General features: G+C 38.1%; 1 protein-coding gene across 2 annotated transcripts in view; it reads right to left on the bottom strand.

The window, feature by feature from the left end:
* The window catches only part of TTC6 (tetratricopeptide repeat domain 6), a 228,482-nt gene that overhangs the window by 100,055 nt on the left and 103,982 nt on the right, over positions 1 to 24,445 (bottom strand). For both annotated transcript variants that reach the window (XM_013046238.2, XM_045067622.1), the window contains exon 7: positions 17,231 to 17,372. In XM_013046238.2, the coding sequence (XP_012901692.1) occupies positions 17,231 to 17,372 (142 nt within the window). The remainder of the gene's footprint in view (positions 1 to 17,230; positions 17,373 to 24,445) is intronic.

The following is a 24,445-nucleotide window of genomic DNA, read 5'->3' as shown; positions in this document are numbered from 1 at the left end:
ACTGCTTTTTTTTCGCTCTAATAATCATAATTTTTTATTAAATTTTTTTATTTTGAGATAATTGTAGATTCACATGCAGTTTTAAGAAATAGTAAGAGAGATCCTACCTATCCTTTACCTAGGTTCCCTCAAAGGTAACATCCTTCAAAACTATAATACAATATAACAAGCATATGTTAACATTAACAGTCAAAATACAAAACATTTTCATCACCACAAGGGTCCCTCATGTTGTCCTTTTATGGGCACACTCATCCAATGTCCTCCCATCCTAAAACCCTAGAAACCACCAATGTGTCTTCCATTTCTATAATTTCATTACTTTAAGAATGTTATATAAGGAAACCATACAGTATGTAATCTTTTAAAACTGGCTTTTTCAGTGTAATTCTCTGAAGATTCATCCTTACAGCTGCATATATCAAGAATTCCTTCCTTTTTATTGCTGAGTGACAATTGCATTTTCAGTTTAAAGAAAAGTGGGGAGAGCACCTGGGTGGCTCAGTCAGTTAAATGTCTGCCTTTGCCTCAGATCATGATCTCAGAGTCCCAGGATTGAGCCTGTGTCCATTAAGCTCTACACTCAGTGGGGTGTATGCTTGTCCCTCCACTCCTCCCACTGCTCATGCTTGCTTTCTCTAAAAAAAATAAAATCTTAAATATATATGTTATATATATGTATTTATATATTTAATATATAAATATATATATGTATTTTTTAATCTCGAGACTTTGTGGTTGATGCACAGGTACTTCTAACTTTATTGTTTAGCTTCCAAATATTTGGAGATTTTTTTTCTTATCTTTGTTATTGATCTCTAATTTGAGCCCATTACAAATAAGTTCTATCTTAGTGTATGTCCAGTGGGAACTTGAAAAGAATATTTATTCTGCTTTTTGGGGGTAAAATGCTCTATAATTTCAACCAGATTGGTTAATGGAATTTTGAGTTCTCCTATAACTTTGCTGATTTTCTAAGTGTTTTTATCAATTATTTAGAGAGGTGGTGACATCTCCGAAAGCAATTGTGAAATTGCTTATTTCTCATTCCAGTTTTGGCTTCATATAGTTTGTAGGTCTGTTCTTTGGTGGACAAACTTCTCAAGACTGCTATGCCTTCCTGGTTGGTTGACACTTTTTATCATAATACAATGCCCCGGGTGCCTGGGTGGCTCAGTGGGATAATACAATGCCCCTCTGTCTCTGATAATTTTCTTTGCTTCAAAGTTTGCTTTATCTGATATTAATGATATTAATATTAACTAATAATCTGTATTTCTTTATGTTTGCATGATATACTTATTTTATCTTTTTTAAAATTTTTAAAATTTTTTAATAAACATATAATGTATTTTTATCCCCAGGGGTACAAGTCTATGAATTGCCAGGCTTACACATTTCACAGCACTCATCATAGCACGTACCATCCCCAATGTCCAAATCCCCACCACCCTCTCCCATCCCCCCTCCCCCCAGCAACCCTCAGTTTGTTTTTTGAGATTGAGTCTTTTATGGTTTGTCTCCCTCCCAATCCCATCTTGTTTCATTTATTCTTTTCCTACCCCCCAAGCCCCCCACATTGCATTTCCACTTCCTCATATCAGGGAGATCATATAATAGTTGTCTTTCTCTGATTGATTTATTTCACTAAGCATAATACCCTCTAGTTCTATCCACGTCATTGCAAATGGCAAGATTTCATTTCTTTTGATGGCTGCACAGTATTCCATTGTAAATATATACCACCTCTTCTTTATCCATTCATCTGTTGATGGACATCTAGGTTCTTTCCATAGTTTGGCTATTGTGGACATTGCTGCTATAAACATTCGGGTGCACCACGTTTGTATCTTTAGGGTATATACCCATTAATGCAATCACTGGGTCATGAGGTAGCTCTATTTTCAAATTTTTGAGGAACCTCCACACTGTTTTCCAGAGTGGTTGCACCAGCTTGCATTCCCACCAACAGTGTTGGAGGGTTCCCCTCTCTCCGCAGCCTCGCCAGTATCCGTCATTTCTTGACTTGTTAATTTTAGCCATTCTGACTGGTGTGAGGTGGTATCTCATTGTGGTTTTGATTTGTACTTTCCTAATGCCAAGAGATGTGGAGCACTTTTTCATGTGTCTGTTGGCCATCTGGATGTCTTCTTTGCAGAAATGTCTGTTCATGTCCTCTGCCCATTTCTTAATTGGATTATTTGTTCTTTGGGTGTTGAGTTTGCTAAGCTCTTTATAGATTTTGGATACTAGCCCTTTATCTGATATGTCATTTGCAAATATCTTCTCCCATTCTGTCAGTTGTCTTTTGGTTTTGTTCACTGTTTCCTTTGCTGCGCAAAAGCTTTGGATCTTGATGAAATCCCAATAGTTCATTTTTGCCCTTGCTTCCCTTGCCTTTGGTGATGTATGTAGGAAGAAGTTGCTGTAGCTGAGGTCGAAGAGGTTGCTGCCTGTGTTCTCCTCAAGGATTTTTATGGATTCCTTTCTCACATTGAGGTCCTTCATTCATTTTGAGTCCATTTTCCTGTGTGGTGTAAGGAAATAGTCAAATTTCATTTTTTTGCATGTGGCTGTCCAATTTTCCAAGCACCATTTATTGAAGAGACTGTCTTTTTTCCATTGGACATTCCTTCCTGCTTTGTCAAATATTAGTTGACCATAGAGTTGAGGGTCTATTTCTGGGCTCTCTATTCTGTTCCATTGATCTGTGTGTCTATTTTTGTGCCAGTACCATACTGTCTTGATGATGACAGCTTGGTAATAGAGCTTAAAGTCTGGAATTGTGATGCCAACAACTTTGGCTTTCTTTTTCAATATTCCTTTGGCTATTCAAGGTCTCTTCTGGTTCCATATAAATTTTACAATTATTTGCTCCTTTGTTTGAAAAAAATGGGAGGAATTTGATAGGGATTGCATTAAATATGTAGATTGCTTTAGGTAGCATAGACATTTGATATGTCTATGTCTGAATGATATTTGCAGTGGGTTTTTCATAGATGGCTTGGATAATATTGATGTATGTGCCCTCTATCCCTACACTTTGAAGAGTTTTGATCAAGAAGGGATGTTGTACTTTGTCAAATGCTTTTTCAGCATCTATTGAGAGTATCATATGGTTCTTGTTCTTTCTTTTATTAATGTATTGTATCACACTGATTGTTTTGTGGATGTTGGACCAAACTTGCAGCCCTGGAATAAATCCCACTTGGTCATGGTGAATAATCCCCTTAATGTACTGTTGAATCCTATTGGCTAGTATATTGGTGAGAATTTTCACATCTATGTTCACCAAGGATATTGGTCTGTAATTCTCTTTTGTGATGGGATCCTTGTCTGGTTTTGGGATCAAAGTGATGCTGGCCTCATAAAATGAGTTTGGAGGTGTTCCTTCCATTTCTATTTTTTGGAACAGTTTCAGGAGAATAGGAATTAGTTCTTCTTTAAATGTTTGGTAGAATTCCCCTGGGAAGCCGTCTGGCCCTGGACTTTTGTTTGTTTGGAGATTTTTAATGACTGTTTCAATCTCCTTACTGGTTATGGGTCTGTTCGGGTTTTCTATTTCTTCCTGGCTCAGTTGTAGTAGTTTATATGTCTCTAGGAATGCATCCATTTCTTCCAGATTGACAAATTTGTTGGCGTAGAGTTGCTCATAGTATGTTCTTATAATTGTTTGTATTTCTTTGGTGTTGGTTGTGATCTCTCCTCTTTCATTCATGATTTTATTTATTTGGGTCCTTTCTCTTTTCTTTTTGATAAGTCTGGCCAGGGGTTTATCAATCTTTTTTTTTTTAAATATAATTTTTTATTTTTTATAAACATATATTTTTATCCCCAGGGGTACAGGTCTGTGAATCACCAGGTTTACACACTTCACAGCACTCACCAAAACACATACCCTCCCCAATGTCCATAATACCACCCCCTTCTCCCAAACCCCCTCCCCCCAGCAACCCTCAGTTTGTTTTGTGAGATTAATAGTCACTTATGGTTTGTCTCCCTCCCAATCCCATCTTTTTTCATTGATTCTTCTCGTACCCACTTAAGCCCCCATGTTGCATCACCACTTCCTCATATCAGGGAGATCATATGATAGTTGTCTTTCTCTGCTTGACTTATTTCGCTAAGCATGATACGCTCTAGTTCCATCCATGTTGTCGCAAATGGCAAGATTTCATTTCTTTTGATGGCTGCATAGTATTCCATTGTGTATATATACCACATCTTCTTGATCCATTCATCTGTTGATGGACATCTAGGTTCTTTCCATAGTTTGGCTATTGTGGACATTGCTGCTATAAACATTCGAGTACACGTGCCCCTTTGGATCACTACGTTTGTATCTTTAGGGTAAATGCCCAATAGTGCAATTGCTGGGTCATAGGGCAGTTCTATTTTCAACATTTTGAGGAACCTCCATGCTGTTTTCCAGAGTGGTTGCACCAGCTTGCATTCCCACCAACAGTGTAGGAGGGTTCCCCTTTCTCCGCATCCTCGCCAGCATCTGTCATTTCCTGACTTGTTGATTTTAGCCATTCTGACTGGTGTGAGGTGATATCGCATTGTGGTTTTGATTTGTATTTCCCTGATGCCGAGTGATATGGAGCACTTTTTCATGTGTCTGTTGGCCATCTGGATGTCTTCTTTGCAGAAATGTCTGCTCATGTCCTCTGCCCATTTCTTGATTGGATTATTTGTTCTTTGGGTGTTGAGTTTGCTAAGTTCTTTATAGATTCTGGACACTAGTCCTTTATCTGATATGTCGTTTGCAAATATCTTCTCCCATTCTGTCAGTTGTCTTTTGATTTTGTGAACTGTTTCCTTTGCTGTGCAAAAGCTTTTGATCTTGATGAAATCCCAATAGTTCATTTTTGCCCTTGCTTCCCTTGCCTTTGGCGTTGTTCCTAGGAAGATGTTGTTGCGGCTGAGGTCGAAGAGGTTGCTGCCTGTGTTCTCCTCAAGGATTTTGATGGATTCCTGTCGCACATTGAGGTCCTTCATCCATTTTGAGTCTATTTTCGTGTGTGGTGTAAGGAAATGGTCCAATTTCATTTTTCTGCATGTGGCTGTCCAATTTTCCCAGAACCATTTATTGAAGAGGCTGTCTTTTTTCCATTGGACATTCTTTCCTGCTTTGTCGAAGATTAGTTGACCATAGAGTTGAGAGTCTATTTCTGGGCTCTCTATTCTGTTCCATTGATCTATGGGTCTGTTTTTGTGCCAGTACCATGCTGTCTTGATGATGACAGCTTTGTAATAGAGCTTGAGGTCCGGGATTGTGATGCCACCAACGTTGGCTTTCTTTTTCAATATCCCTTTAGCTATTCGAGGTCTTTTCTGGTTCCATATAAATTTTAGAATTATTTGTTCCATTTCTTTGAAAAAGATGGATGGTACTTTGATAGGAATTGCATTAAATGTGTAGATTGCTTTAGGTAGCATAGACATTTTCACAATATTTATTCTTCCAATCCAGGAGCATGGAACATTTTTCCATTTCTTTGTGTCTTCCTCAATTTCTTTCATGAGTACTTTATAGTTTTCTGAGTATAGATTCTGTGTCTCTTTGGTTAGGTTTATTCCTAGGTATCTTATGGTTTTGGGTGCAATTGTAAATGGGATTGACTCCTTAATTTCCCTTTCTTCTGTCTTGCTGTTGGTGTAGAGAAATGCAACTGATTTCTGTGCATTGATTTTATATCCTGACACTTTACTGAATTCCTGTATAAGTTCTAGCAGTTTTGGAGTGGAGTCTTTTGGGTTTTCCACATATAGTATCATATCATCTGCGAAGAGTGATAATTTGACTTCTTCTTTGCCGATTTGGATGCCTTTAATTTCCTTTTGTTGTCTGATTGCTGAGGCTAGGACCTCTAGTACTATGTTGAATAGCAGTGGTGATAATGGACATCCCTGCTGTGTTCCTGACCTTAGCAGAAAAGCTTTCAGTTTTTCTCCATTGAGAATGATATTTGCGGTGGGTTTTTCATAGATGGCTTTGATGATATTGAGGTATGTGCCCTCTATCCCTACACTTTGAAGAGTTTTGATCAGGAAGGGATGCTGTACTTTGTCAAATGCTTTTTCAGCATCTATTGAGAGTATCATATGGTTCTTGTTCTTTCTTTTATTGATGTGTTGTATCACATTGTCTGATTTGCGGATGTTGAACCAACCTTGCAGCCCTGGAATAAATCCCACTTGGTCGTGGTGAATAATCTTTTTAATGTACTGTTGAATCCTATTGGCTAGTATTTTGTGGAGTATTTTCGCATCTGTGTTCATCAAGGATATTGGTCTATAGCTCTCTTTTTTGGTGGGATCCTTGTCTGGTTTGGGGATCAAGGTGATGCTGGCCTCATAAAATGAGTTTGGAAGTTTTCCTTCCATTTCTATTTTTTGGAACAGTTTCAGGAGAATAGGAATTAGTTCTTCTTTAAATGTTTGGTAGAATTCCCCCGGGAAGCCGTCTGGCCCTGGGCTTTTGTTTGCTTGGAGATTTTTAATGACTGTTTCAATCTCCTTACTGGTTATGGGTCTGTTCAGGCTTTCTATTTCTTCCTGGTTCAGTTGTGGTAGTTTATATGTTTCTAGGAATGCATCCATTTCTTCCAGATTGTCAAATTTATTGGCGTAGAGTTGCTCATAGTATGTTCTTATAATAGTTTGTATTTCTTTGGTGTTAGTTGTGATCTCTCCTCTTTCATTCATGATTTTATTTATTTGGGTCCTTTCTCTTTTCTTTTTGATAAGTCGGGCCAGGGGTTTATCAATTTTATTAATTCTTTCAAAGAACCAGCTCCTACTTTCATTGATTTGCTCTATTGTTTTTTTGGTTTCTATTTCATTGATTTCTGCTCTGATCTTTATGATTTCTCTTCTCCTGCTGGGCTTAGGGTTTCTTTCTTGTTCTTTCTCCAGCTCCTTTAGGTGTAGGGTTAGGTTGTGTACCTGAGACCTTTCTTATTTCTTGAGAAAGGCTTATACCGCTATATATTTTCCTCTCAGGACTGCCTTTGTTGTGTCCCACAGATTTTGAACCGTTGTATTTTCATTATCATTTGTTTCCATGATTTTTTTCAATTCTTCTTTAATTTCCTGGTTGACCCATTCATTCTTTAGAAGGATACTGTTTAGTCTCCATGTATTTTGGTTCTTTTCAAACTTCCTTTTGTGGTTGAGTTCTAGCTTTAGAGCATTGTGGTCTGAAAATATGCAGGGAATGATCCCAATCTTTTGATACCGGTTGAGTCCTGATTTAGGACCCAGGATGTGATCTATTCTGGAGAATGTTCCATGTGCACTAGAGAAGAATGTGTATTCTGTTGCTTTGGGATGAAATGTTCTGAATATATCTGTGATGTCCATCTGGTCCAGTGTGTCGTTTAAGGCCTTTATTTCCTTGCTGATCTTTTGCTTGGATGATCTGTCCATTTCAGTGAGGGGAGTGTTAAAGTCCCCTACTATTATTGTATTATTGTTGATGTGTTTCTTTGATTTTGTTATTAATTGGTTTATATAGTTGGCTGCTCCCACGTTGGGGGCATAGATATTTAAAATTGTTAAATCTTCTTGTTGGACAGACACTTTGAGTATGATATAGTGTCCTTCCTTATCTGTTTTTATAGTCTTTGGCTTAAAATCTAATTGATCTGATATAAGGATTGCCACTCCTGCTTTCTTCTGATGTCCATTAGCATGGTAAATTGTTTTCCACCCCCTCACTTTAAATCTGGAGGTGTCTTCGGGCTTAAAATGAGTTTCTTGGAGGCAACATATAGATGGGTTTTGTTTTTTTATCATTTCTGATACCCTGTGTCTTTTGACAGGGGCATTTAGCCCATTAACATTCAGGGTAACTATTGAGAGATATGAATTTAGTGCCATTGTTTTGCCTGTAAGGTGACTGTTACTGTATATGGTCTCTGTTCCTTTCTGATCTACCACTTGTAGGCTCTCTCTTTGCTTAGAGGACCCCTTTCAAGATTTCCTGTAGAGCTGGTTTGTTGTTTGCAAATTCTTTCAGTTGTTGTTTGTCCTGAAAGCTTTTAATCTCTCCTTCTATTTTCAATGATAGCCTAGCTGGATATAGTATTCTGGGCTGCATGTTTTTCTCATTTAGTGCTCTGAAAATATCATGCCAGCTCTTTCTGGCCTGCCAGGTCTCTGTGGATAAGTCAGCTGCCAATCTAATATTTTTACCATTGTATGTTACAGACTTCTTTTCCTGGGCTGCTTTCAGGATTTTCTCTTTGTCACTGAGACTTGTAAATTTTACTATTAGGTGACGGGGTGTGGGCCTATTATTGATTTTGAGGGGTGTTCTCTGAACCTCCTGAATTTTGATGCTCATTCCCTTTGCCATATTGGGGAAATTCTCCCCAATAATTCTCTCTAGTATACCTTCTGCTCCCCTCTCTCTTTCTTCTTCTTCTGGAATCCCAATTATTCTAATGTTGTTTTGTCTTATGGTGTCACTTATCTCTCGAATTCTCCCCTCGTGGTCCAGTAGCTGTTTGTCCCTCTTTTGCTCAGCTTCTTTATTCTCGGTCATTTGGTCTTCTATATCACTAATTCTTTCTTCTGCCTCATTTATCCTAGCAGTGAGAGCCTCCATTTTTGATTGCACCTCATTAATAGCTTTTTTTATTTCAACTTGGTTAGATTTTAGTTCTTTTATTTCTCCAGAAAGGGCTTTTATATCTCTCGAGAGGGTTTCTCTCATATCTTCCATGCCTTTTTCGAGCCCGGCTATAACCTTGAGAATTGTCATTCTGAACTCTAGATCTGACATATTACCAATGTCTGTATTGATTAGGTCCCTAGCCTTCGGTACTGCCTCTTGTTCTTTTTTTTGTGTTGAATTTTTCCGTCTTGTCATTTTGTCCAGAGAAGAGTATATGAGGGGGCAAGTAAAATACTAACAGGGTGGCAACAAGCCCAGGAAAATATGCTTTAACCAAATTAGAAGATATCCCAAATCGTGAGGGGGGAGAAAGGGGATAAAAAGAGGTTCAAAAAGGAAGAAAGAAAAAAAGAAATAGAAAAAAGAAAAAAGAAAGAAAAAAAAGAATTTTAAAAAAAAGAAAACACCTAAGAAAAATATAAAAAAGAAAAAATATATGTATTAGATAAACTAGTAAAAAATTGTTAAAAAAGAAAAAGGTAACAGTTAAAAAAAATTTACCCAAAGGCGAGAAAAAAAAACAAAAAATGAAAAAGAAAAAAATTAAATTAACCGCAAGACTAAAAAAAATCACAGGGCAAAAGCCATGAGTTCCGTGCTTTGCTTTCTCCTCCTCTAGAATTCTGCTGCTCTCCTTGGTATTGAAACCGCACTCTTTGGTAGGTGAACTTGGTCTCAGCTGGATTTCTTGTTGATCTTCTGGGGGAGGGGCCTGTTGTAGTGATTCTCAAGTGTCTTTGCCCCAGGCGGAATTGCCCCGCCCTTACCCGGGGCCGGGGTGAGTAATCTGCTCGGGTTTGCTTTCAGGAGCTTTTGTTCCCTAAGCGCTTTCTGTAGAGTTCCGGAGGACGGGAATACAAATGGCGGCCTCCTGGTCTCCGGCCCGGAGGAGCCGAGAGCCCAGGGCCGCACTCCTCAGTGCGCGCTCAGAGAACCGCGCCCAGTTACTCCCGACTTCCTGACCTCCGGCCGCGCTCCGAGCTCACCGAGCCTGCGACGGGTTCAAGGTCACCCCGAGCTGTGAGCCTACTGTCGGCTCTGTCTCTGTAGCCGGCTTTCCCGTTCCAATACCCGCAAGCTCTGCGACACTCAGACACCCCCGATCCTTCTGTGACCCTGCGGGACCTGAGGCCACGCTGACCCCGCGTGGGCTTTGCCCCGGGCAGCCTCTGGAGCGATGTCCCTCAGCGGAACAGACTTTTAAAAGTCCTGATTTTGTGCGTGGTTGCTCCGCCGCTTGCCGGGAGCCGGCCCCTCCCCCCGGGGTCTATCTTCCCGTCGCTTTGGATTCACTTCTCCGCCGGTCCTACCTTTCAGAAAGTGGTTGTTTTCTGTTTCCAGAATTGCTGTTCTTCTTCTCTTCGATCTGCCGATGGATTTTCAGGTGTTTGCAATCTTTAGATAAGCTATCTAGCTGATCTCCGGCTAGCTGAAGTAGTCTTGGCCTGCTACTTCTCCGCCATCTTGACTCCTCCCCCCCCAGGGGTTTATCAATCTTATGAATTCTTTCAAAGAGCCAGCTCCTAGTTTTGTTGATTTGTTCTATTGGTTTTTTGTTTGTTTTTTTGTTGCTATTTCATTGATTTCTGCTCTGATCTTTATGATTTCTCTTCTCCTGCTAGGTTTAGGCTTTCTTTCTTGTTCTTTCTCCAGCTCCTTTAGGTGTTGGGTTAGGTTGTGCATTTGAGACCTTTCTGGTTTCTTGAGAAAGGTTTGTACCACTATATATTTTTGACTCAGGACTTCCTTTGCTGTGTCCCACAGATTTTGAACCCTTGTGTTTTCATTATCATTTGTTTCCACGAATTTTTTCAGTTCTTCTTTAATTTCCTGGTTGACCCATTAATTCTTTAGAAAGATGCTGTTTAGTCTCCATATATTTGTGTTCTTTCCAAATTTCTTCTTAAGATTGAGTTCTAGCTTCAGAGCATTGTAGTCTGAAAATATGCAGGGAATGATCCCAATCTTTTGATACTGGTTGAAACCTGATTTATAACCAGGATGTGGTCTATTCTGGAGAATGTTCCATGTGCATTAGAGAAGAATGTGTATTCTGTTATTTTGGGATGGAATGTCCTGAATATATCTGTGGTGTCCATCTGGTCCAGTGTTTCATTTAAGGCCTTTATTTCCTTGTTGACCTTTTGTTTAGATGATCTGTCCATTTCAGTGAGGGGAATGTTAAAGTCCCCTACTATTATTGTATTATTATCAATGTATTTCTTTGATTTTTGTTATTAATTGGTTTATATAGTTGGCTGCTCCCATGTTAGGGGTAAAGATATTTAAAATTGTTAGATCATCTTGTTGGACAGACCCTTTGAGTATGATATAGAATCCTTCCTCATCTCTTATTATAGTCTTTGGCTTAAAATCCAATTGATCTGATATAAAGATTGCCACCCCAGCTTTCTTCTGATGTCCATTAGCATGGTACATTGTTTTCCTCCCCCTCACTTTAAATCTGGAGGTGTCTTTGGGTCTAAAATGAGTTTCTTGTAGGCAGAATATTGATGGGTTTTGGTTTTTTATCCATTCTGGTACCCTGTGTCTTTTGATTGGGGCATTGAGCCCTTTAACATTCAGGGTAACTATTGAGAGATATGAATTTAGTGCCATTGTATTGCCTGTAAGGTGACTGTTACTATATATTGTCTCTGTTCCTTTCTGACTACAACTTTTGGGCTCTCTCTTTGCTTAGAGGACCCCTTTCAATGTTTCCTGTAGAGCTCATTTGGTGTTTGCAAATTCTTTCAGTTTTTGTTTGTCCTGGAAGCTTTTTATCTCTCCTTCTATTTTCAGTGATTGCCTAGCTGGATATAGTATTCTTGGCTGCATGTTTTTCTTGTTTAGTGCTCTGAATGTATCATGCCAGTTCTTTCTAGCCTGCCAGGTCTCTGTGGATAAGTCAGCTGCCAATATAATGTCTTTACCCTTGTATGTTACAGACTTCTTTTCCTGGGCTGCTTTCAGGATTTTTCTCTTTGGCACTAAGATTTGTAAATTTCACTATCAGGTGACAGGGTATGGACCTATTTTTATTGATTTTGTGGGGCCTTCTTTGCATCTCCTGGATTTTGATGTTTGTTCCCTTTGACATATTAGGGATATTCTCTACAATAATTCTCTCCAGTATACCTTCTGCTCCCCTCTCTCTGTCTTCTTCTTCTGGAATCTCAAATATTCTAATGTGTCATCTTATGGTGTCACTTATCTCTCGAATTCTCCCCTCATGGTCCAGTAGCTGTTTGTCCCTCTTTTGCTCAGCTTCTTTATTCTCTGTCATTTTGTCTTCTATGTCACTAATTCTTTCTTCTGTCTCATTTATGCTAGCAGTAAGAGCTTCCATTTTTTTATTGTACCTCATTAATAGCTTTTTTTATTTCAACTTGGTTAGATTTCAGTTCTTTTATTTCTCCAAAAAGGGCTTTTATCTCTCAGGAAAGGGTTTCTCTAGTATCTTCCATACCTTTTTCAAGCCTGGCTAGAACCTTGAGAATCATCATTCTGAACTCTAGATCTGTCATAAGAGGTACTGCCTCTTGTTCTTTTTTTTGTGGTGAGTTTTTCCACCTTGTCATTTTGTCCAGATAAGATTTGCTTTCTCCTCCTCTGGAATTCCACTGTTCTCCTTGGTGAGTGAAGTTGGTCTTGGCTGAATTTCTTGTTGATCTTCTGGGGGAAGGGCCTGTTGTAGTGATTCACTTCTCCGCCAGTCCTACCTTTCAGAAATTAATCAATTTTCTGTTTCTAGAATTGTTGCTCTTCTTCTCTTCAATTTCCCAATGGATTTGTAGGTGTTTGCAATGATTAGATAAGCTATCTAGCTGATCTCCTGCTACCTGATGTCGTCTCAGCCTGCTACTTCTCTGCCATCTTGACTCCTCCCTCTACCTTTTTGTTTTCAATCTCCTATGTCATTATATTTGAAGCCAGTAACTTGGGCCATGTTTTTTAATCTACTCTACAATTTCCATCGCTTAATTGGTCTACCTAGACAATTTACATTTATCTTGGGGATTTGCTTTGCCATTTCATTTTTTGTTTTGTTTGTTCTCTCTGGTATCTTTTGTTTCTTTGTTTTCATTTTCTTGCCTTCCTGTTATCTGAAATATTTTTAAATTCTACTTTTGTTTAACTATGGTGTTTTTCAGGGTGTCTCTTTAGTTCTAATCTAGGAATTATATTCTATAAAGATAATTTATCAAAGCCTACAAATGTCATCATTTTACCAGTTCAAGTAATATGAAACCTCACTTCCCTTTATACCTTTCCTCATTTATAACTATTTTAAACATTTCCTCTATATACAATTAATAACATGTTAATTTCTTACTTCAACTGACAAACATAATTTAGAACATTCAAAAGGAGAAGGAAACTTTTGCTTTAATCATATTTTTGTTTTACTTATTTTTGTTCCTTCTAGATAGTCTAGATACTCCAAGATTCCTTTTTTTTTATTATTTTCTTCCTATTTAGAGAACTTCCTCTGGTCATTCTTTTAAGTGAAATCTACCAGCAACAAATTGTCCTGGTTTCCTTTTCATCTGAAAGTGTCTTTATTCCCCTTCATTCCCAAAGGATATTTTCTCTAGATATAGGACTAATTTCTGGCCTCCCTAGTGTCTGATGAGAATGCACTGCTACTCAAATGTTTTTCTCCTATAGATAACATATAGTTTCTCTCTTGGTGCTTTCAAGGTTTTTTTCTATCATTATTTCTCAGAAATTTGACTATTATATGGCTTACTACAAATTTATTTAGATTTTTTCTTCTTGGGGTTTGTTCAGCTTCCTAAATATGTCTTTTTCCAAATTTGGTAAATTTGAAAAAATTTTTTTTTCTCCTACACATTTTCAGTCACCACCACCTCTTCTTTTTCTTCTCTTTACAGGAATGCAATAACACAAATGTTAGATCTTTTACTATATGCCCACAGGTCCTTAAGGGACCTGCCCCCACAAGTCTGTAAATTTCAATCCATTTCTCTTTGTTGTTCAAACTGGATAAATTCTATTGTTCTATCTTCAAGTTCACTGATTCCTATCTCCTCAATTCTACTTTTGAACCGGTCTATCAGTTATTATATTTTTAATCCTAAAATGTTTGTGTTTCTTCCCAATATTTTTTATTTCTTTCCTAAGATTTTCTATTTCCTTTCTGTTTATTTTTGCTATTGAAGTATAACTGACATATAACATTATACTGGTTTCAATACAATGATTTGATATTTCTATATGTTGCAATATGATCACCACAATAAGTCTAGTTAATATTAACTAGTTAATATTTATCACCATTTCTGGTACTGCTGGGGCAAATAATACATGTTAATAAAATACAATGTTAATAAAAATAATTTAAAAAATAAAAAACAAACAAAATATTCATCACCATATATAGTTACAGAATTTCTTTTCTTGTGAAAAGAAACTTTTAAAATCCACTCTCTAAGCAACTTTCAAATACGCAATGTAGTATTGTTAACTATAGTCTCCATGCTGTGCATTACATCCCCAACTTTTTTATAACCAGAAGTTTGTACCTTTGACGCCCTTCACCATATCTCCCACCTCCCTGCCCCTCATTTCTGACAACCACCACTCTGTTCTCTATATCTCTGAGCTTGGTTTTTTTTGGGGGGGGGGGCATTGGGAGTGTTTTTAGATTCTGCATGTAAGTGAGATCACTTGTCTTTCTCTGTATTGCTTATTTCACTTAGCATAATGTCTTCAAGGTCCACCCATGTTGTAACAAATGGCAAGATTTCATCCTTTTCTTGTGGCTGAATATTTCTGTGTGTGTGTGTGTGCACATGTGTGTGTGTGTACATGTGTGTGTGCATGTATGTGCTGTCACATTTTCTTTATCCATTCATCCATCAATGGACATTTAAGATGTTTCCATATCTTGGTTATTGTAAATAATGTTGCAATGAACATGAGTGGGTTGCATATATCCCTTCAAGTTAGTGTTCTCATTTCCTTTGGGCAAATATCCAGAAGTGGAATTGTTGAATCATGTGGTAGTTCTATTTTTAACTTTTTTAAGGAACCTGTTTTCCATAGTGGCTCTACCAATTTACATTCCCATCAAAAGAGCATGAGGATTCCTTATTCTCCACATCCTCATCAACACTTGTTATTTCTTATCTTTTTGATGATAGCCATTCTAACAGGTGTGAGATGAAATTTCCTTGTGGTTACAATTGCATTTCCCTGACAATTACTGATGTTGAGCATCCTTTCATGTAACCTTTGGCCATCTGTATCTTTTCTGGAAAAATTCTACTTAGATCTTCCCATTTTTTAATTGGATTGTTTTTTGTTTTTTGCATGTTTTTTGGTGTTTTTTTGTTTGTTTTTGCTACTGAGTTGCATAAGTTCTTTATGTATTTTGGATATTAACACCTTATCAGATATATGATTTGTAAATACTTTCTCCAAATCAGTAGGTTGCCTTTTCACTTTTTTAAAGATTTTATTTATTCATTTGAGACAGATAGAGAGGGAGAAGCATGAGTGGGACCTTGGGATCATGACCTGACCCTGGGATCATGACCTGAGTCAAAGGCAGATGCTTAACCAACTGTGCCACCCAGGCACCCCAGTTGCCTCGTCATTTTGTTGATAGTTTCCTTTGCTGTGCAGAAGCTTTTTGGTTCGATATACTCCTACTTGTTCACTTTTGCTTCTGTTGCCTTTGCTTTTGGTGTTAAATCCAAAAAAATCATTGTCAAGACCAATTTCGAGGAGCTTACCATCTGTTTTCTTCTAGAAGTTCTATGGTTTCAGGTTTTACACTCAAATCTTTAATCCACTTTGAGTTAACTTTTGGGATGGTGTAAGATAATGGTACAGTTGCATTTTTTTTCCATGTCACTGTCCAGTTTCCTTAACACCATTTATTGAAGAGAATGTCCTTTCCCCACTGTATATTCTTTATTCCTCTATCATCAATTAACTGACAATGTATGCATGGGTTTATTTCTTGGATCTCTATTCTGTTCCATGGATCTATGTGGCAGTTTTTAATGGCAATAACATACTGTTTTGATTACTAGAAATTTATAATATAGATTGAAATCAGGGAGCATGATACCTCTAGCTTTGTTCTCTTTCTCAAGACTGCTTTGGTTATTCAGTATCTTTTGTGGCTCCATACATATTTCAGGACTGTTTGTTCTACTCATGTGAAAAATGTCATTGACTCTTCATCTTATTTAAAGCTTCTGTTTAGCTGATGCTCCACAAAGCTTCCTCTGATACTATCACAGTGGGGAAGCAGAGCTGTGGTCATTACTACTACTTGAGGATAGAAGTCCAAGATCCCCATATAGTTGGCACTGACAATATGGAGGGGGAATCTCATTAATCCTCTGTTAAGATGATTAATTCACATTCAATCTTTTTTTATTCCACCCTGGCAGGGGTATAAGAGTACCTCATTACCTTCTGGCAAGAGTAAAGTTTCAATTTCCCACTAGGCTTTTGATGGTGGGGTGGGGCCAATTTTTTCTGTGGTATTTATCTGGAATGGAGCAGTTACAGTCTTTATAGGCTGCCCTTTCCTGGCTCTTTGGCTAACCAGAGCAGACTTTTGTTGGAGCTTTTCTTCCTTTGCTTATTTGTTTCCAGATTAATAGCTTTCTCAGCTTCAAGTCTAGTATATGTGTAGTAAAAAAAGAAAACACAAGGAACTAACTCACTGCCCTGTCATTTCTTGGGTGTCAAAGTGTTTTGTTCTCCACTTTTCAAGAGTTTTTATGTTTGTAACATCCAGCATTTTTAGTTGTACTTAGCGGGCAGAAGAGGGAGCAATAAAAGTACTTTTTCTCCATCTTCCCTAGAAGTACGAGACTTGTACTTCTTGAAAGTACAACTTTCAAGAAACTATTACATGTTAAGTTTTGGCATATTATCAAAAGAAAATATCCATAATTATATTAAAAATATTATTATTATATATTTCAACCAAAACAACTTACCACAAAATTGAATGCAGAAGCAGACATGAGAATTCAGCCATCTTCTACTAAGCCACATATTAAAGTGATTGCAAAACATGTAAAATAACCCTAATTTTCTCAAAAACACATTTTATGTTAACATATTATTTTGTTACTGTTATTTTTAGTAAATAAACACTTAGTATCTTCTCAGTTTTAATTCCCAATATTTGTAAATGTCAATAGATATAACTCCTATGGGGGCACCTGGATGGCTCTGTTGCTTGAGCATCTGCCTTTGGCTTGGGTCATGGTCCCAGGGGCCTGGGATCAAGACCACATGTCAGGCTTCCTGCTCAGTGGGGAGTCTGCTTCTCCCTCTCCCTCTGCCCCTCCCCCCAACTCATGCACATGCTCTCTCTCCCTCTTTCAAATAGACAAACAAAATCTTGAAGAAAAAAAAAAAAGATACAACCCACATAAATCATTGTTGAGATCCTCAGTGATTCTTAAGATTATAAAAAGGGTCCTGAAACAAAAAAGTTTGAGAACAGTATGGTAGAGAGAAGTAATATTTAAAGGATGTTCTTACTTCTTCTCCCAAGAGTTGTAGGTATGGTTTGGGAGCAAGTTGCCTAGTTCTTTGTGTCAGCTGAGGTAATACCACTGGTGGCGGTGCAAGGACTGGAACATAGTCTTGATTGTGATCCACAACAGGAATTCCTTGCAGTATTCTATAATATAATAAAAACAATAAATTTGTTTTTTAGATCACTGATGAGTTTCATTCCATATCTCTGCTGAAACAAACACATTAACCTGTGATGTCTATACTAGGCAGATATTGTGCAGAAGTCAGATGATCAGAAATAGGAAATGATTCAAAATAATTTATCTCTGGTTCTGTATATATTTTAGTAGTAACCTTTAGGATGGTTTTATTATATTGGAATAATAAATTCACACTGTGAAAGCCTAATTACAAAAGAAGTAAAAAGGTCTCTACTTTCTGATCACTAACCTGTTCCCACTCCAAGCCCACAGGAAATGGTGTCATGTTTTAGAGTGAGGTGAAGTGTCAGCCCAAGCAGAACTGCCTTCTCATGGTAAAGTTTTCTCTTCTTGAATCATATCTTTCCAGGATGAAGCAAAACACTATAGCATTAAGTTTTCCCTTCTAGGCTACATATGTATATTAGGATATCTGTGAGATACAAAACTTATAAATAAAAGTCTTAATTAAGCTAAAGAGATAAGCTAAATGAAAATCTGAATGCAAAATGTGTTGTTTATGACTGACTTACAAACTGCTTTAAAACATTAATTATGTATTAAATTTTTATTAATTTGTACTAATTTTTGCACTTGCTATAAAAGAACTATAAAATGAGTACAAAATGGGCCTGCACAGACTACGGCTGTATCAATTTCACATGGAAGTATTTAGAGCCAATGTTCCTTCCTTCTTTTGGATATACCATTAGATGAACAGACAATCACTATGAGCCATCAAATGTGAAGACTAAAGTATGCAAGTAAGTATTATACTTAACTTAATAATATGCTGAAACCTCAAATCCTGTCATACCAGCTCTTAAAAAAACAGGCCCACCCAAAGTTAGGCTCGTGGAGATAGGGTTTGCCAAAGTAGAGTCACAGAGAACAGCCTCCTATCTCAACTAGTCAAAATATTTAAATTCAAAGAGAAGATAAAGTTCAACTGCCATTATGGTGAGTATAGTAGACTGCCCCTCAACTCCCAAATTATCCTCCTTCTAATGTGCTTTCCTGAGCTACTGAGGTAAAACTGTCCTGCAGCCAGTGTCTTAGATGTGATTTAGGATCGTCTTTTTTTTTTTTTTTTTAAGATTTTATTTATTTATTTGACAGAGAGAGATCACAAGCAGATGGAGAGGCAGGCAGAGAGGGAGATAGAGGGAAGCAGGCTCCCTGCTGAGCAGAGAGCCCCATGCAGGACTCGATCCCAGGACCCCGAGATCATGACCTGAGCAGAAGGCAGCAGCTTAACCCACTGAGCCACCCAGGTGCCAAATGCACTCACTTAACAATCTAGAGGGCAGAAGTTTCCCATGTTTTTATTGGCAAATAGTCATGGCAACATTGAGCTCTACTGTAGCAGCGTTTCAGTTAATATTACTTTGTTTTTAGGTTGTTTTTCTTCTTTTGGTAGTGGAGAAGGGAGGTGGCAGTGAGCATATCAAACAGAAATACTGTGGTTCCAGAGTCAAAAGCTGTGACAATAGAGGTTACTATATCCCTGAATCACAACTAAGGTGGTGTGTTGCCAGTACTGACTTCCAGATTTACTACCTTCCTTACTATGCTAGAAAGAGCAGCTCCCTTGGCAGCCAGTTTAGTGTGCTTTGTGAGTCATCTCTGGAAATCCTCCTGCCTAAAGCCCATTTTCCCAATCTTTCCCCTGATTTTATAAGCATCAAATTCTCATTACTAACTCCCTTTTTGCTTAAAATAGCTGAAAGTATTTCTGTTTTCTGAAACTGAATCCTGACTGATACATACAGAAAAAAACAAAGAACAGGGCAAAGTTGCACTATTGGCAGCAATAGTGAGCCAAGAGAAAACACACATCAAGATCAGTAAAGTATTTCCAAGATCAGGAAGGAGAGGTGCGACTTTAAGAAGCCATCTTGAGACACTGCTGTGTTTTTATCAAGCTCTATACCAAAAACAAGGCAGTAAGAGTCATTCCCATCTTATTGTCTTGTCACATTCCAAATGTGCACTAAAGAAATAAGCCTAGTAGTTGACAGGAAGAGAAGTGAAAGAAGTCATTGGACATCTTAGAGTGCATAGCTCCGGCAGACATGTATGGAGGACCCTACCGAAAGCCTACACAAGATTAGCCACTGTTTAGGTATGACAAAGATGAATCATTTACTTAGAAATTTTTCTCCAGACTTTCCCTACTTCCTCCTTTATTTCCAGAGAGAGGAACTTAATTCTTTCTAGAGTTCTCCCCCTTTGGAAAACACCATTTCAGGCTGAAAATCTCTTCATAACCAACCTTTCCCTCAAGTCCAGCAGTAATCACTCGTTCTGCTCCTTCTCCTTCCATGGTGTCTATCCTGCCCATCACATTTTCTCTCATCTGAGTCCTATGATATCATCTTTACTGGCCCCTTACCTTAGACTCTCCCTCCTCCAATCCATGCTCTATTCCCTGCCAGAGTTGCCAGCATTCACCCCCTTTCCAAATACTTTAATGACTATACACATTGTATAAACTCAAGCTCCTGAGCCCCACATTCAGGGTCCTCCACAGTCTGAGCACCATCTTCTTGCCAATCCCACTTTCCTTCCCTAACTCCTGACTGAACCTACATTCACTATGTGAAAGGTGCTCAAGGTGCCCAGATTACTAAGGAGCTTCAGGGAAGACAGGAGAACCAAATGACAGTAACAGTGTGGCTATAAAAATCATGAAAAGGTAGCCTTCAGATTACAACTCCCTCATCACACCTTTATAAATTCCCCCCTACCCAGTCAAAATTCACCTTTCCTTCCCTAGTTTTCCTGCTGCATTTGATCTGATATTTCATTCTAGGATATGCTACTTCTTTTTTTTAAAAGATTTTATTTATTTACTTGGCAGACAGAGATCATAATTAGGTAGAGAAACAGGCAGAGAGAGGAGGAAGCAGGCTCCCTGTTGAGCAGAAAGCCTGATGCAGGGCTCGATCCCAGGGCCCTGGGATCATGACCTGAGCGGAAGGCAGAGGCTTTAACCCACTGAGCCACCCAGGTGCCCTGATATGCTATTTTAGATTCCGTGTATCTTTTTCACAGTAGACATAGACTGGTCTGAAGAGAAAAGTGATTCTTACTCATTTTCTTTCTTCTGTGGATGTAAATGCAGTAGATATTGAATAAGTATTGTATTCCGGCTCATCAAGAAAAGTCTCACAACCAAAGCCCGTCCTACACTCTGTCCTGGGGAACTGAGAATCACAGGTAGAGCAATGGTTCTCAAAGTTTGTTCCCAAACCAGTTCATTAACATTACATAAGAACTTGCTATAAAATGCAAATTCTTGACCCCCATCATACTTAATGAATCAGAATCTCAGGGTAGACCGGGTCATCTCTATTTTAAGCAGCCCTGCAGATGATTCTGATGTACACTGAAGTTTGAAAAGCACTGATATACTGCAATCTTTCCTAAAACTGCCTGATCATAAGAATATTGTGGGATTATGTCAAATCTATAGCTTCGCAGATTCCTTCTCTAGAGATTCTAAGTCAGTGGGAATAGAGCTGAGGAACTGATACACTTACCATAGACTCTAGATGGTCCTTTTCCAGGGGGAAGCTTAAAATTCATTGATACAGTGAGAAGAGCTAGCTTTTGGAATGAGGCTAGAAACCAGGATTTTAGCCCCACTTTGGCCTCTTGTTGTTCTATGTGGAATAGGTCACTTTTGCTTCCAAGGTCTGTTTCTTCATCTATCTATAGCAACAGTGATCAGGTCTTTCAGGTCTTCTAATGCTTAGAAATAATACATGTGAGAGTTTGCATATAGTGCACGCTCAGGAAGTGGTAGCTATTACAATTATTATTGCTTTTATTGAGGGTATCGAATGAAGAAAACATGCCCACCTCTCTCAGAGTGAGTTAAACCTCTTTCCTTGTCTCTCATGGGCCAGGGATATAAAGTGTGTTTTTTGTTGTAGATTGTTATCAAAGAAGCTTTGAAAACATTTGCTCTAAGCTGGGAGTACTCTTTCAACATCTCTGCATACATACTCTATGAGTTATATAAAAGTGAACATGAGCTCCATCCGATGAAGCATACAGAAAGGTTCTCCCTGCAACACCCTCTACCCTCCTTGGTACTACCCTAACAGAGAAGGCCTACCATATCTTTGCTATCCCTTCCTTAGTGAATTTATCTTGCTTCTTGGGGGACAAAACCTGGAAGAGGCTTCACAGGATAGAGCTCACAGTTGTTTTTATACAACTCAAAGAAGATGTATATGGGGAAATTTTAAGAGTGCTCATGTATAAAAGTTTTGCCAAAATAATACTTATATGCAATAGAATATTCTATTCAACACAACAGTTTTTTCAAGTCCTTGTAACAAGCCACTAAATTGATTTCACAGCCCCTTATTCAGTCACAATCTACAATTTAGGAAATAATAACTTACAAAGAATATTGCTTGAGAAGCAAACTCCTAGATCTAGAAAAGACTTTAAGAGTTTGTCTTCTTGAAGATTACAGACAATTTTCTTTAGTCTTCAAAATTTGTAGTAGAGGTAATGAACACAAACTTTTTTAAAAATTCAGGGAATGTAAGCTTAATAAAATAATAAATCTAAAGAAGAATAAGAGTATAACTATATAGATTTTCATTTTTTACAAAATATGATTAGGGAAGTGGGGGAATTTATTTTTAATCAGTTTAACTTCATTGTTACATGCAAACAGTGACATCTGGTGGAATGACATTGCTTTGCTTTAAAAAAAAATTCAGCTTTCACATACTGAGTTATGAGATCAGATAAATGTCCAAATAATTCCTGTTTTTATACTTCCACATAAAATCAAAAATACACTAATCTAATATATCATCAAACATTGATAGTGCATAATAAAATGACTTCTATTATCTCAATCTGTATTTTTTAAATATGCTTAAGCCTTACTTAGGTATAAGGGTTATTTATTAAAAATGGATATAATGGAAGTCTAATTGGAGTTACTGTTGATTCTACTTCTAACTCTGCTACCAGCCGTGATTTGGAGTGTGAAATTTACCCTGTTTCCTCATCCATAAATATGAGAAAGTTAGACTAGGAGAAGGGTACGATCTCTTACGGCTCTAAAACATGTGCTTCTGTGACATATCCCCAGCTAGACTTCAGACAGGAATTAAGTCTTATGTGCTTTGTATATCTTGGGTCATTGCCTGGATTACACAGCAAGGAACAAGGCCAAGTAAGGGATGGGGGTGGGGCCAGGATTAGACTTAACCATTGTGGAATGGAAGACAATGCAGGAAATGAGGCATAGTGAGGGCAAGTCAGGTCCAGATACCCATGCTGTAAGGAAATATAGACCAGAAGATAGAAAACAATATTCCAAACGTAGTATGACAGACCACAGGTGTAGTGCACTAGAAGTGGCATCAGAAAGTTCTGGCTTGGGACCATGGCATGTTCTAGTGAAGGCGGGGTTGGGGGGCGGTCAACTGGAAATGGGGAAAACAAAGCCAGACAGTATTCAGTGAAAGCTTTCAGCAATTAAGTAATTAATATCAGGAAAGTCTTCCACAGTTAGCAGGGCCCCTGCTCTGGCCTAGTACTCAGAAATAGAATTTCAGCTGTTAAGAAGGAACAAGCAATGTAAGGACCTCCACCCTAATATAAGCAGAAGCCCTGCTTCCAATGTTGGGTCACAATGAATCAACTGTAGAACACCAGGGTTAAATAAAATATGCATATCCAACTAGATCTTCTCAGATTCTTTCTGGCTTATATCAAGATTGGTCTGAAAACAAGATAACAAGTATTCAAAATGAAGCATGAAAAAAAAAATGAGAGGGTCTTCACAAATTCACAAAACAGTGGGATAAAATAGAAACCACATTTAGAATAAGGAAACTCTGGGTGCTTGGGTGGCTCAGTGGGTTAAGCCGCTGCCTTCAGCTCAGGTCGTGATCTCAGGGTCCTGGGATCAAGTCCCGCATCGGGCTCTCTGCTCAGCAGGGAGCCTGCTTCCTCCTCTCTCTCTCTCTGCCTGCCTCTCTGCCTACTTGTGATCTCTCTCTGTCAAGTAAATAAATAAAATCTTAAAAAAAAAAAAATAGGGGAGCTCTAGTTCTGAATCTTAGCTTTTTTTACCAGCCCTATATACACGAGGTAGTCACCGAATCTCTGAAGTGCATTTTCTTCATTTGGGAAATGGAAAGGCTTTTTCCATTTATATGCAGATGTTGTTAATACTAAATTATATAGGGGTGCCTGGGTGGCTCAGTTGGTTAAGCATCCAATTCTTGATTTCGGCTCAGGTCATGATCTCAAGGTCCTGGGATGGAGCCCCATGTCGGGCTCTGTGCTCAGTGGGAAATCTGCTTGAGGATTCTGTCTCTCTTTCCTTCTGCCTCTTCCACTATTCACTTTCTCTCTTTCTCTCAAATACATAAATCTTTTAAAAAATATTAAATTATATAACAAATCCATCTCGACACATTTCCTATTTTTTTTTAAAGATTTTATTTATTTACTTGACAGAGAGAGATCACAAGTAGGCAGAGAGGCAGGCAGAGAGAGAGGGGAGGAAGCAGGCTCCCTGCCGAGCAGAGAGCCCGATGCGGGACTCGATCCCAGGACCCTGAGATCATGACCTGAGCCGAAGGCAGCGGCTTAACCCACTGAGCCACCCAGGCACCCTCGACACATTTCCTATTAAATAATCTTATTTTCATATTCAAATATCACTACAATATTTAGAAGACTCAGATAAAATCTTTGAAATGTCACCATACTTTATATAGTTCATTTATAAACCATTAAGTAGTAGAGATAATAAGTCAAAATAATTACTCATGTGTCTATATTTCAGTTTTAAAACAAGAATCCTCAAAGGAACATAAACTGCAAAAACAGCATCTTCAATATCATTTTTGTAAAATGTATGTATATATAATATATGTACATGCACAGAAAAAAAAATCCTGGAATAATCTTCACCATATAGAAAAGCCAATGGAAAGGGCCAGCTTCTAGTATAATAGTTAACAATCACAGAAAAAATATGTAGAGG

This window comes from Mustela putorius, unplaced genomic scaffold (genome assembly GCF_011764305.1).
Source record: "Mustela putorius furo isolate JIRA1106 unplaced genomic scaffold, ASM1176430v1.1 tig00003898_pilon_pilon_pilon, whole genome shotgun sequence".
In the NCBI taxonomy this organism is placed as follows: Eukaryota; Metazoa; Chordata; class Mammalia; order Carnivora; family Mustelidae; genus Mustela; species Mustela putorius.
The sequence above is the reverse complement of the archived record's forward strand: the minus strand, read 5'-3'. Positions and strand labels throughout refer to the sequence as shown.